Consider the following 12837-nt stretch of genomic DNA (forward strand, 5'->3'; position numbering starts at 1 on the left):
AAACTGTAGGCCTCCCGGTCTCCAGCCACCTCCTCCAGCTTATCCCGGGGAACACCAAGGCGTTCCCAGGCCAGCCAAGAGTTATAATCTCTCCAGTGTGTCCTGGGTCTGCCGCGGGGTCATTCCGGTGGGACATGCCCAGAACTTCTCACCCAGGAGGCATCCTTTTCAGATGCTCAAACCTCCACAACTGGCTCCTTTCCATGTGGAGGAGTAGTGACTCTACTCTAAGGGAGCGTCCACCCATACAATACTATTCTCCTACAAGTAAATACTGCTCAGAGTGAGCTAACCTGGTTAAGGTTTGTACTCTCATGGCGCCTCTTTTTATAACGCATTTATGATCATTTTATTGCACTTACATGGAAGGACTCTTGGGGAAAAGAAAACACATAAATCACTTGGAAACATTTCCATTTTATTTCTAAGATTTCAAACATGCCTTACATTTTTTTTTTAGCGATTCATGGCATTCAGTTTAATGTCTATTTACATTTCTGAAGGCTGCAATCAAAAAGTAGATTATAACACAATTAATATGTTCTAGTTAACTAAAAAGTTAGTTCTGGCTTACTTTCTCTTTCAGTTCGAAGCTTTACCACTCTCAGCCTTATCTAAAATATTCCACAAGTTGGCCCTGTTTGACAACTTCATCATTCTCCGTGTCATGCAGAACCCATCCCACCCTCTCCTCTCTTTTATTCCTCGTACAGGAATGTGGGTGTGTTGTCATGTTGTAACTTTCCTCACAGAAACACCTTTCAGCAGAGAAACAGAAATTATGTCAGGAACTGGAGAGAAAGTTACTGGAATAAAAGCACAGTTATCCAGTTGAATGAGTCTAAAAGCAGGTTGTAGAAGAGCCCAAAGGCAAAAGACAGAAAACAGGGCAAAACTAAAAGTCAGCTGTTCTGACCTGCTGTGGTTTTCTCAAACTGGTCAAGCTGTGTGTTGTGAATAATCGGGCATGGCCTTTCATCTTGAAGCTCTGGTACACTGCCTGGTAGCTCTTCCAGCGTCTGCGCTGCCACAGGGACTTTAGCAGCCCTCGAGGACACCACGCGGTCCTCGGGGCAAGCAGACCTGACAGTCGTCTCCCAGGCAACTGAGAGAAACATATTACATATGAACTATAAATACAGACAGTGAAATGAAAAGATGAGGTATGATCCTTCCCTCCACTGCCATTACTTTGGATAGACTTTTGACGGTTGTGGACAGAGAAAAGGTGAAAGAACAAAAAGGAGGTGCAGCATGAGGACAGGCAGCTTTAAGGTACTGATAACATCTTCATGGGACATAAGGACCTTTAAAGCCATGAGAATTCAAATGCACATAAAAAATAACTGTGAAAAACACACCTGGTGTATTTTCTATTCAGATGTAGTGGCTACCAGTTATTAATGCCGCTGCCATATAAGTCTGTGCACTTGTCAGTCAGTATGTGAGCTTGCATGTGCTTCAATCTGGTTCCACAGGTTCTCATATCTAGATTTTCAACCAGGTTCTTTTAGGAACAATGCGTTCTGTTTTTTTCAATGCACTGGCTGCTTCAATGCTTCACAAAGGAGGCAGCCAAGCAGCTGAAATATTTAACCCATGTCCAACTTCATCTGTCTGCCCACAATCCCCTCTGTCAGCTCTATTCTTACATGATATCAGATACAACAAAAAGATGGGGATGCTGTTTTCACCATGCATATGAATAAAAGCCATTAGTTATGGGACTTTGTTTTTAAACTCACATTGCTTGCCTGCAGGAGCTACAGATCGATGTCTTCCTACTTTCTTTCCCAGGAAGGTCAGTGAATAGGATCCACTCTCAGCTCCGGGAGAGTTCACGTACATTGTGTATATAAATATGCGGTGCAGGTCACTGCTATTCTTTAGGTTGATCTCTGTTAAGTTGACACATGAGAGTGGACACGTCTGAAACACACAAAAAGGAAAGATCATGTTGAGTTTTGAAAGCTAAAAAAAATGAACTTACAAACTGAAAATCCTCAAATATTTTAATCTATATCTTGAACTTTCTATTGCGCCCTCAAACTATGTGCAGATGTCAAAATGCCCACTCAGCAGTTTCACTCAAGGAGTGTAATCCTTCAGTCAGCCTCTCCAAGCTACTATAAGCTGCAAGCTTCAGAACAGGAAAAACTGAAAATCCCAAACTTTCAGTGTGGACCTATTTTTATTTTCAGATTCTCTCATTTCACAGTGCCGTATCAGAACAAATCTTCAGCTTCCTTTACTAAACTTGTGCAAATTTACTATAACAGCATCCACTAAAGTGTAAAAATATGCAAATGAATGTATATTTAAATACAAAAATGTAAAAAAAGAGAGAAAAAAAAGCAGAACTACCTGTTTGTCAGAGCAGCTCAGATCCCTTCGATGTGATTCAGGCCAGGATGCTGCTGTGCTGATCAGGAGGAAGAGATGACCCTGATCTCTTATGGGAACCAAACTCTAAACAGTCTTTAAATATTAAACCTGCAGAGATGGAGTTTCACTGGGTACCATCTTAAACTCTGCACAGCCAGAGGGTAAAAAGATGCCATAAACAGTCCTCAGGTTTCCCGTGTGTGAGATAGAGATTGTAACTGGATGCTTCCTCATACTAACACACACATATATAGTTTACACACACACACACACACACACACACACACACACACACACACACACTTCACTTGGGCTCTGTTTTTTCTCTTTCTTTTCTTGGAAACCTACAATTTCCCAAATAAAGTTAATAAAACTAAAACATACCACCTACATCCAGAAAACAAGAAGAGAATGAAGAGAACATCAGAAAGTCTTGCTAATAAAATTTATTTTGTAATAAAATCATATCAGTTGCAGCTGCTACTGCTGTCCTGAGGGTCTCTGTTACAGTTTCCTTTTCTTTTTTGTCTTTCTTAGACTGAGAAACTCATTTGGAACATTTGGTCCACAGCTTGAGCATCTGTTTAACACACCTTACTTAGAGGTAAATCCACCCGTGATACCACTTTAATGAAAATGCAGCTTTGCCTGCCGTTTCCCTTTATTTCTCCACATTCGCAACCCTAACCCTGGATATCAAACTGACCCTTTTTCTCCAATCTGGAAACTCCAACCAATTAATCACACAAGTCTTTCATCACCGGAAAATATCAGGACATCTCGTATATGTGACGGAGCTTTTATTGCATGTCGCCACTAGCCTCTGGGAATTCAATTGTTCCGTCTGATTACAAAGTCTGACGGGGTTAAAATATTGTAATCACTGACAGCATTAACACTCTGTTGAGACATGCAGACTGCAAGGAGTATGACAACCTGGCCCTGCTGTCATGACAACACAACACACCTCAGAGACACGCATTATCTCATCACTCCAACGCTTAGACCTTGGAGGAATTTTGAGGTGTTGGTTAGCTTGGTTATTCATACAGACAATGTAATGCTGGACTCCCACATAAACAGAGATGGGCAGTAACGCGTTACAAGTAACGCGTTACTGTAATCTGATTACTTTTTTCAAGTAACGAGTAATGTAAGGGATTACTATTGCAAAAACGGTAATTAGATTACCGTTACTTTCACGTAGGAACGCTGCGTTACTGCGTTACTAAAACCGTGATTTTTTGCGAGAATGTCTCATGACAGTGACGTAAGCGAGTGCGACGTTCGTGACAACAGCTGTGTGCAGATCATAATATATCAAGTGCGAGAGAGTATGAGCATGCAGCGTTCAAAGCGTGGAAGTACTGACCTTATTTTGAGTTTGATTCCATAAAAAGTAACAAAAACATTAGTGTCCATTGTGCGTGGGAAGAAAACTTCTTTTTACAGCGAAAAAAACCCCTAAACTTCCAAGCAAGCACCGAGTGCGCTACGACTGTAATGGGAAATTCACAGAGAAACTCGCGGATTCTTCCACTGACCGCTGCGGCACACCTGCACCAGGGTAAACCTCCGCCTAACCCAGTCCTGCTTTACAGGTGAAAATAGAGCAACAGGACCGCTAGTCTTTGATTTTATTTATTTTCTGCTGTGTTTTACTTTCATCTATTTGAAAGAGTGAGTGTAAACACAAAAAAATATTTTATTTTATGTGCTGGAATGTGCAGAAAATAGGTTTAATTGTTAAACAAATTTCTTCCAGTCAGAGAATGTTGCATATAATTAAGTTTTTGCTTGATGCATAATGTTAAAAGATTTAAAGTTTAAAGTTTTAAAAAGAGACGTTTCCATTTGATTACATTTTGTATGATGGATTATGCAGAAAAAGTAGAATTGGGCTGAAAGATCTATCGCTTTATCACCTATTCAGGTTGTAAATCGTGTTTTTAAAAAGTAACTAAGTAACTAAGTAATTGATTACTTTTGAAAATAAGTAATCAGTAAAGTAACGGGATTACTTTTTTGGGGAAGTAATCAGTAATTAGTAACTGATTACTTTTTTCAAGTAACTTGACCAACACTGCACATAAATACATGACAGTAGTGCTGTCATGCTGTTTAACATCACCGTGGATAACCTTGTTGCAAAGACAACAGAAAACAGCAGGAACGTCAAAGACAGATATTGATCTACCAACCAGTAAGACCAGTGGCGGTCATAGCCTGTTTGGTGCCCCGGACAAACAGTCCCTTTGGCGAAACACACACACACATATATATGAAGAGAGAGAGAGTACGCATAGTATGCAAACACTTAACAAACAGCCATTATAATTTGTCATACAATGAGAATAGGACAAATCAACAACTGACAATGACTAATTAATATTGTGCTGAACAAAGTCCAAAAGATTCAGTAAGCTACATCAGTGTCTACAGTACAATCATGGATAATACCTCCCACCCACTCCATGACATGCTGGCTACTAACAGGAGCACGTTCAGTGAGAGACTGAGATGACCAAAAAGCACCACTGAACGACACAGGAAATCATTCCTGCACGTGGCCATCTCCCTGTACAACTCCTCCATCTAATACACTGTAAACACTGCAATAGTTACAGCCTTTTTACACATACTCTTTTCTACTCTGTAATATTCTTGTCCATTTTCTTGATATTTATTTATAATCACCTCTGTTAATCCTTGATATTTATAATTGAGTGATCTGTATATATTAGTGCTATTTCTTAAATGGGTAAAATCTGTAACATAATGTATTGTTTGGAGTTTAGTCTGTTACTGTTGCTATTTTTACAATTTCTTCTTGGAGCAACTGTAACCCACATTATTTCCTTAGGGATTAATAAAGTATTCTGATTCTGATTGTTTCAGGATACATGACCTGCCATTATCCAATGACACATCTGCTTACCTGTATCTTTTGCTCGTTTCTCCTCCTCTTCTTTTCTCTTTTTTCTAAACTGAGCACCTGATGGCTTTGACCTTTTCTTGTCCATCTTCCATTGGTTTTAATTTTGCACTCCAGTATGAACACCCATCCCCCAACCAAAGGATCACCACAACATAACCTAATAGACCTACACCTTAGTTCACAGATTCACTTTGTCTAAGGTTTATTTCTGGGATTTCGCACAACCCAAGAGTCAAATTATAATTATAATGGGCTTGGATTCACAACATTATGAATGAAATGTGCTCTTTTTGGACCCCCCCCCCCCTACCGACAGGTTGTGTGAGACTTTAAATCATCAAACTGTAAATTATAAATTTTAAATTGTTATTGATCCCTTTACCCCTGGTCCTAAAGTGTATATTTATTTTCTTACTCTTCTTATATTTATTGTTTGTTTACTTGCACTGTTGTAACTGGAGCCTCGTCGTCTCGTCTCTGCACTGTATATTGCGGAGATGACAATGAAGTTTACTTTGACTTCAGCACAGCAGCAAGCAGGCGCACCGAGGGCTCTCGCGCTCACGAAATTTTATAGAATTTCGAAAAAACATCGGTGCAAATTATAAGTCTGTATCATTATGTCTCGTGTTTGTTGGTTTGTTTTTATTTTGTTTTATTTTGCGGGTTGGTTATTAGATGCTGCTCCAGCCAGCCAGAGAATCCCCCGCCGCCCCGCCCTCTCCTCCCTGTGCCGCAAGCAGCAGGCGCAGCTCTCAAACGGAGGGCGCCCTTACTCCCCGCAAATGGGCTATAGAAAACCGATCGGTGCCTATGCCATCCCCAAAATGCGCTGGCATGAGTACGAGCAACCTTTTTTGCCGATACCCGTGATGCCGCCCCCCACCACGATGCCGCCCTGGGCAACCGCCCATATCGCCCATATCAAAAACCGCTACTGAGTGAGACAACTGTGAGAGAAAACTATTGGTTTGTCTGCCGATCCCAGCAGTGATACCAGGTGCTTTAAAAATCGGGAGCTTACTTGTTGTGGGTTTTAAAAACAATAAAAGACTACGGGTAAAGGATACTAAGTAGCATTTATTGGAAATAAACCCTTAAAAAAGCTGTACACAAATAGAATAAAGTATACAAACTGTACACTGAACACACCACTCCCAGATGTCCCAGATGTCCACGAGATCACAATTTTTATTAACATTTTTTTATACCTGGCACGTGATCCGCAGATGTTTTCAAGTAAGCAACGGGACTGTTTTAAATCTGCAGGAGTATCTGTTGCCAACTCTTACACTGAATCCGGATGTTGCGTTAGGATTGCAGCTGCCGAGGACACACAGCAGAAGTTCAGCCCAATGGTAGCCGCGGAGGGCGGCGTGGGCTGGACCCGTCACTAGGAGTGGTTTGTGCTCGAGTATAAATACACGCTTTCTGTTGCTACAATGCCCCTGGAAACTCGGTGAGACAAACTTCTTCTCTTTAAGACAACACGGTAAGTCTTTTGACTCTCAGAGGAAATCTTTGGCGTTTTAGATTCTGAACTCAACTGAGTTTGGAGCGAGATTTGATGGCTTTCGGTCTCCTCTCCCCGATGAGATCTAAAGTTGCAGCAAGGTATATTGATTGGTGCAACTTATGAGGCGGCGGGGAGTGTGAGCTTAAAGTTTGTCTTGAAGTGCTCGGCTGTCCCAACTACGTAGAGAAAGCAAATTCTATCATAAAATCAATCGAACGGATGATATAAATAGATGCATTATAATGTGGGATAGAATATATGTCCGTATCAGAGATGAGTGGGTGTGGCCAGGGTGTTTGCTACAGATGCTTGTCATTATAGAAAACTGCTTATTGTAAATCCAGAGTAGATATCTGGACTTTCACTTGACCTCTCCAACAGCAGATAAAAGAAAACACTTTTTTTTTTTTTTTTTTTTTTTTTTTTTGTTAGTTTAATACTTTAAAACTTCACTTAGAAGATTGCCAAAAGAGTCACTACTTTGAGCAACATTTACAAAAAACTTTATTTTTAGATGCTCAACTGTTTCTCACAAGGAGAAACAATACTTTAAATGCTACGATAAATGTTCATATTTGGATCAAACACTGCTGACATTCTCCTTCTCCTCCTCTCTTACAGACAGACTCCACTCCCCACCATGTCTTTCATCCAAGCCTTCTTGGAGCAGAGCGTCTACTTGGGCATGCCCGATGATTCAGTACGTAACACTGTGTTTCTGTTCCAGTTGCTAAGGCCAAACACCCTGTTTTTCCTTTTTTTCGTCTCTTCCTGTGGTATGCTAGGGTGGAAAAAGTGATCTGGCAGTAGAGCAGAGTAGAAAAACGCTGCGTAGGAGGTGTCGATATAAAAAGAATGAATGAGTTTAGATGTTGAAGAGAGGAAGGAAATTAACTAAAACAATGGTGGTAGATTAATTATAGAGACATCATTAAAGTAAAAAGGGGCCTGAACTGTAAAGATTATATGCACAGAGAAGGATAACCATAGAGAGTCTTGGGAATGTGTATGAGTCACTGAAGCCGGAATTTGAGCTCCTCCCTTTATAAACTCTGCAAACAGAACAAAATGGTACTTCTCCTTTCCCCGATTTCTTAAAGTAAGCGTAGAAAAAGTTGCACAAGTTGTAGGATAACAGTTTGGACTCTTTTATTGTTCACTTCAGTCCAAACAGGGCATCTGCCAACATTTTAAAAGCTTTGTGTTGGCATCTGAAATAATAAGGGAGGAACTGTAGGGGCTCCTTTTTTCTATCTTAATTTCAAGGATACAGTCACTGGGTTTCAACACTTTTGTAGTTAAAACATTTGAAAAATGCACCTCTGAATCCCACCTTGTACATTGCACTAAACTGCAGACAAGTATTTACCAAACACAATAATCTGACATGTTTCAGATTTTAAAGAATGAAGGAACGGTGAAGCCAGCGCTCAATTTCAACCCTAGTGGAGATGCAGCAGTCTTGGACAAGGCCATCAAGACAAAAGGTGAAGCTGAAATGCATGAGGGACACTTTGGAGCGTGTGCGAGCATGCTTTGGTGTTGCAATGTGTCTCAAGTGTTAAGTACAGGCTTTCTTGGCTTCCTTGTCAAGAATCTTAACGCCCTCTGCTGGCCATCATATGTGATCACCTTCCGTATCTCTGTGGGATCACACACACCAAACAATGAATCCTGAACAGTCATACTGCTGCAGAATGACAGGAATGCTTGTTTTACTCGCTTGTGCAGGTGTGGATGAGAACACCATTATTGAAGTTCTGGTCAAAAGGAGCAACGAGCAGAGGCAGCAGATCAAAGAGGCTTACCAGAAGGCCAACGGCAAGGTAATGACCATTAGACAAACACGATCAGAGCAAGAAGTTCCAAAACTGACAGGAAACATTACTTCCTCTGGATCATACATTTAATCATCCGTTGATACCTCATAGCCTCTGGAAACGGCCCTGAAAAATGCTCTGAATGGAGATCTGGAGGATGTCGTGTTGGCTCTGTTGAAAACTCCTGCCCAGTATGATGCCCAGCAGCTAAAACAGGCAATGAAGGTACACAAACACACGTCACTAAGACGAGCACATTGACAGAAAAAGCTATTAGAAAGTACTTGACTACATTTGTGCGAAATGCTTTCTCTGGTTTCACCATGATCTCTTATTGTTGGCACATGATGATATCCACCCACTTAAACATATTAATCCTTTGTTTTTCTAAAGGGAGGTGGCTAAAAGGTGTTTAACTGGTTTTGTGAAGCATTAAGAGTCTTTCTGTCTCCATCCTTCTATCTGTGTATCTCTACCTTAGGGTCTGGGAACAGACGAGGACACCCTGATTGAGATTTTAGCTTCCCGAACCAACAGGCAGATTGTAGACCTAAAGAAAGTCTACAAGGAAGGTTTGTGACAAAGTTTAAGCAACAATCTTCAGTTTCTAGAAGCTAAAATATGAACAACAACACAAGTGCCAGTGGGAAAACTAATTCCACTTTTGCGATTACTTTGCCAAGAATACAAGAAAGAGCTGGAAGAGGACCTCAAGTCTGACACTAGTGGAAACTTCAGGACGGCCCTCATTGCACTCTGCAAGGTACTTTAGTGTGTTTTATTTACTGCTCTGTTGCAGGATCTTTACCAAAATCATTTATTCTGTCATAGCACCAGGATGCTCTAAGTTCTGAAACAACACAACACTCCCCACTGAAGCTGGAACACAGAGCTGTTTATAAAAAGCAAACTTACTCCCTAGACCAGGGGCGTCGAACTCCAGGCCTCAAGGGCCGGTGTCCTGCAGGTTTTAGAGCTCACCCTGGGCCAACACACCTGAATCAAATTATTAGTTTATTACCAGGCCTCTGGAGAACATCAAGACATGTTTAGGAGGTCATTTAGCCATTTAAATCAGCTGTGTTGGATCAAGGATACATCTAAAACCTGCAGGACACTGGCCCTCGAGGCCTGGAGTTCGACACCTGTGCCCTAGACACACACATACAGACATGTGTACTCACATTTGGATATCTTACAAACTCAGTTCACATTTTAAAGTTAAAAGCCACATTTTAATTAAATTTTGAGAAATGTGAAGCTTTCTTGGTGAATTCAGTGGCATTAAATAGAAAATTGTTTGTGCTTACTGTGCTTTTTAAACTTGCCAACTCTTAAAAATATCCATGATTTATTAATTTAGCTAATTAGCTAGTTTGATTGCTGTGCTGATGGAATCAATCTGTTTCTTCATATCACAGGCTGCCAGGACTGAAGGAGTTTGTGAGCAGCTGGTTGACAGTGATGCCAGGGCTCTGTATGAGGCTGGAGAGGCCAGGAAGGGCACGGACTGCGCTGTCTTCATCGACATCCTAACCAGCAGGAGTGCCATTCATCTCCGTCAAGGTTGGTTTGATTCTTGTTAAGTATATTTTATAAGTCTTATCTTTAACATCTCCTTCTTAGGAATAGCACCTAATCTGTCTTCTGCTTCAGTGTTTGATAGGTACAAAAAGTACAGCAAAGTGGATGTGGCCAAAGCCCTCGACCTCGAACTGAAGGGAGATATTGAGAATTGCCTCACAGCAGTTGGTAAAGTCATAAACCTCTGTTTATGAAACCTCTAAACTCTATTACTTTAGCATTAAATCAGCATATTCTGGATGGACTGGATTAAAACTTAAAAAAATGTATATTTACAGTGAAGTGTGCTGGAAGCAGAACTGCCTTCTTTGCAGAGAAACTCTACTTGGCCATGAAGGTACAGTATATGTAGACTGCTACAGTTATAACTAAATATTACAGGGAAATGATTCACAAGCGGATACATGTAGAAGTACTCTTTAATTTGGATGATGCCAATTGCCATTTGAAAAAACTGATTGGCTGTCAATGTGGCTCAGGTTTTAGAGCTGGTTATCTGCTATTTAGTAGATTAGATGTTCAGTCCCCAGTTTCTGCATCCGTATATTGACGTGTCCTTGGGCAAGCTGTTGAACCCCAAATACCTCCTTCTCACAGAAGATAATTAGACACTGGTGAACAATGCTGGGCTGCTTTGGTTTAGAATTTGCTAACTTTGGCTAATTCACATAAATAAACTGCTCAGTCAGTGTCGGAAATAGGCTCCCATGAACTGGAGAAGTGTCCCAGCATGAGAAACCTGAGCCATGGACAAAGGAGTATTCATGCATTTAATACATTTATCACTGGGTGAATGTCTGAATATAGTAACATCATAATGCTGAAAAAGGGTATTCCTTTGCCCACTGAAGCAACTTTTAACATGTTTGATCTCAGTTTTTACAAAACAAGATAACTAGGTGGATGTTTTTAAGTTACAAACTGACTTACATTTAGTCAGTTGTATAGATCTAAAGAGTATAATTTGTCCAGTTCTTGAAGTTCTGTAGCAAAACAGCTCTTCGCTAAATACAAATAATAGTCAAATCTTTTACTTTTAAAAATTCCCATTAATGGCATGCAATATTTCTGTCTCTTCCACATATAATATAATCAATGGTATGTTATAATATAAATGTTTCGTGACTGGCTCTTTTCTGCCCTTCAGGGTAAAGGTACCCGCAAGCATATCTTGACCCGCATCATGGTGAGCCGCTCTGAAATTGACATGAAGCGGATCAAGGAAGACTACAAGAAGAATTATGGCAAAACACTCTACCAGGACATTCTGGTGAGCAAACATCTAAAAGTTAAACCCATTCCAGATGTTCAGTTTTGAATGGATTGTGCATATAACAGTACAAAAATGTCAAAAGAAAACATGTAAAGATTTATGGATTTAAAAAAATAAAAATTACTTGTATTTTCCCCCATTTAGGATGACACCGCAGGTGACTACGAGAAGATTCTGCTCGCTCTTTGTGGGGGTGAAAACTAAGAGCCTATCACTGGGATCAAAGCTCATACAGCAGAATATCCATGCCAGTGTACAACTGTGGAAAATCGCTTGTTATCTCTTAAATACATAATGTGCCTTTTGTGCTTGTGGAGACCTGACAAGACTGTCTTTCTTTGCAAGACGTCATGATAGTTAGATGATATTGGCAATGAGCGAATACTAACCTGGAGTTGGCAGAGCAGTGCAGATAGGCCGTTTCCTTTCTGAGAAATTCTTTTTATTTTAGCGCAGATCTCATAGCATTATGCCAGAAGATCTATGCTCTAGACAGACTTTGCTTGCACTTACTAGGTTCTATAACTAAAGTCCAAAGAGAAACTGATGTGATCACAGTGCAGCGCATGTATCCAGATCACCACTTGCCAATTGTTTAATGTTACCATTACTCTTGAAGGAGATTTGATGTTCTGCAAATAAAAGCTTTTTTTTTTTTTTTTTAATGAAGGTTAGTCTGAGTGGTCTTGATTCTTTACAAATTCATACAACACATATCAGACATGAGAACAAACAAGTGGTCAAGGTTTACATACATACATTATGGGTGTGAATGTCTTTGAATTGTTGTTTTTCCAGGGTGAAAGGAGTGGTGCTGAAGGTTCTACAATGTCTTCAACTGGACAAAGCCAAGGCCTATTGACTTGTTAGTGATTAATTGACAACTGGTAGTTTCTTTTTGCCAGTATAAACAGGATTTGTTAGAGCTATTTCTAAAGGGGGGGGGACCCTGCTAATTTATCATTAGTTCTGAAAATTATACATAAGTACAAGTTATTTGGATATATAAACACTTTACCAAGGTCCGGAAGAAGACCCAAACTGTCACCCACAGAGGAACTTGGTTAGGATGTTCAGGAACCACCAAGCAGTGTTGCCAACTTAGCGACTTTGTCGCTATATTTAGCGAGTTTTCAGACCCCCTAGCGACTTTTTTTCTATAAAAAGTCGCTAAAAAAAGACGTGAAAGCGCGTATCGCTTTTACTCTCAACAAGCAGCGGGTGCTGTAACGCAGTCAGTTCTTCTTTTAATCTTTTACTCTTATGCTGTTTTGTGGATCACAAGGTTTAAAACTACTTATAAACACACACACACAAAGTA

The 12837-nt window shown here is 40.3% G+C and overlaps 1 protein-coding gene across 1 annotated transcript; it reads left to right on the top strand.

Moving 5' to 3' along the window:
- The first annotated feature begins 6663 nt into the window (after positions 1-6663).
- anxa1a (annexin A1a) lies at positions 6664-12185 on the top strand. The gene is made up of 12 exons (XM_031744287.2): positions 6664-6815; positions 7461-7539; positions 8236-8326; positions 8571-8665; positions 8771-8884; positions 9141-9231; positions 9343-9422; positions 10081-10225; positions 10316-10411; positions 10522-10580; positions 11391-11513; positions 11661-12185. The coding sequence occupies exons 2-12, from the start codon at positions 7480-7482 to the stop codon at positions 11718-11720; spliced, it is 1014 nt and encodes a 337-aa protein (XP_031600147.1). The 5' UTR covers positions 6664-6815; positions 7461-7479; the 3' UTR covers positions 11721-12185.
- Positions 12186-12837: the final 652 nt, after the last annotated feature.

Source organism: Oreochromis aureus, linkage group 12 (genome assembly GCF_013358895.1).
Source record: "Oreochromis aureus strain Israel breed Guangdong linkage group 12, ZZ_aureus, whole genome shotgun sequence".
Classification (NCBI taxonomy): domain Eukaryota; kingdom Metazoa; phylum Chordata; class Actinopteri; order Cichliformes; family Cichlidae; genus Oreochromis; species Oreochromis aureus.

What these genes read in the sequence shown, in the direction of transcription:
- anxa1a (XM_031744287.2), top strand. Translation starts at nt 7,480, where the DNA reads ATGTCTTTCATCCAAGCCTTCTTGGAGCAGAGCGTCTACTTGGGCATG. An exon ending in ACCAGAAGGCCAACGGCAAG is followed by an intron (nt 8,666 to 8,770) that starts GTAATGACCATT and finishes GATACCTCATAG; the next exon opens with CCTCTGGAAACGGCCCTGAA. An exon ending in TGCCATTCATCTCCGTCAAG is followed by an intron (nt 10,226 to 10,315) that starts GTTGGTTTGATT and finishes CTTCTGCTTCAG; the next exon opens with TGTTTGATAGGTACAAAAAG.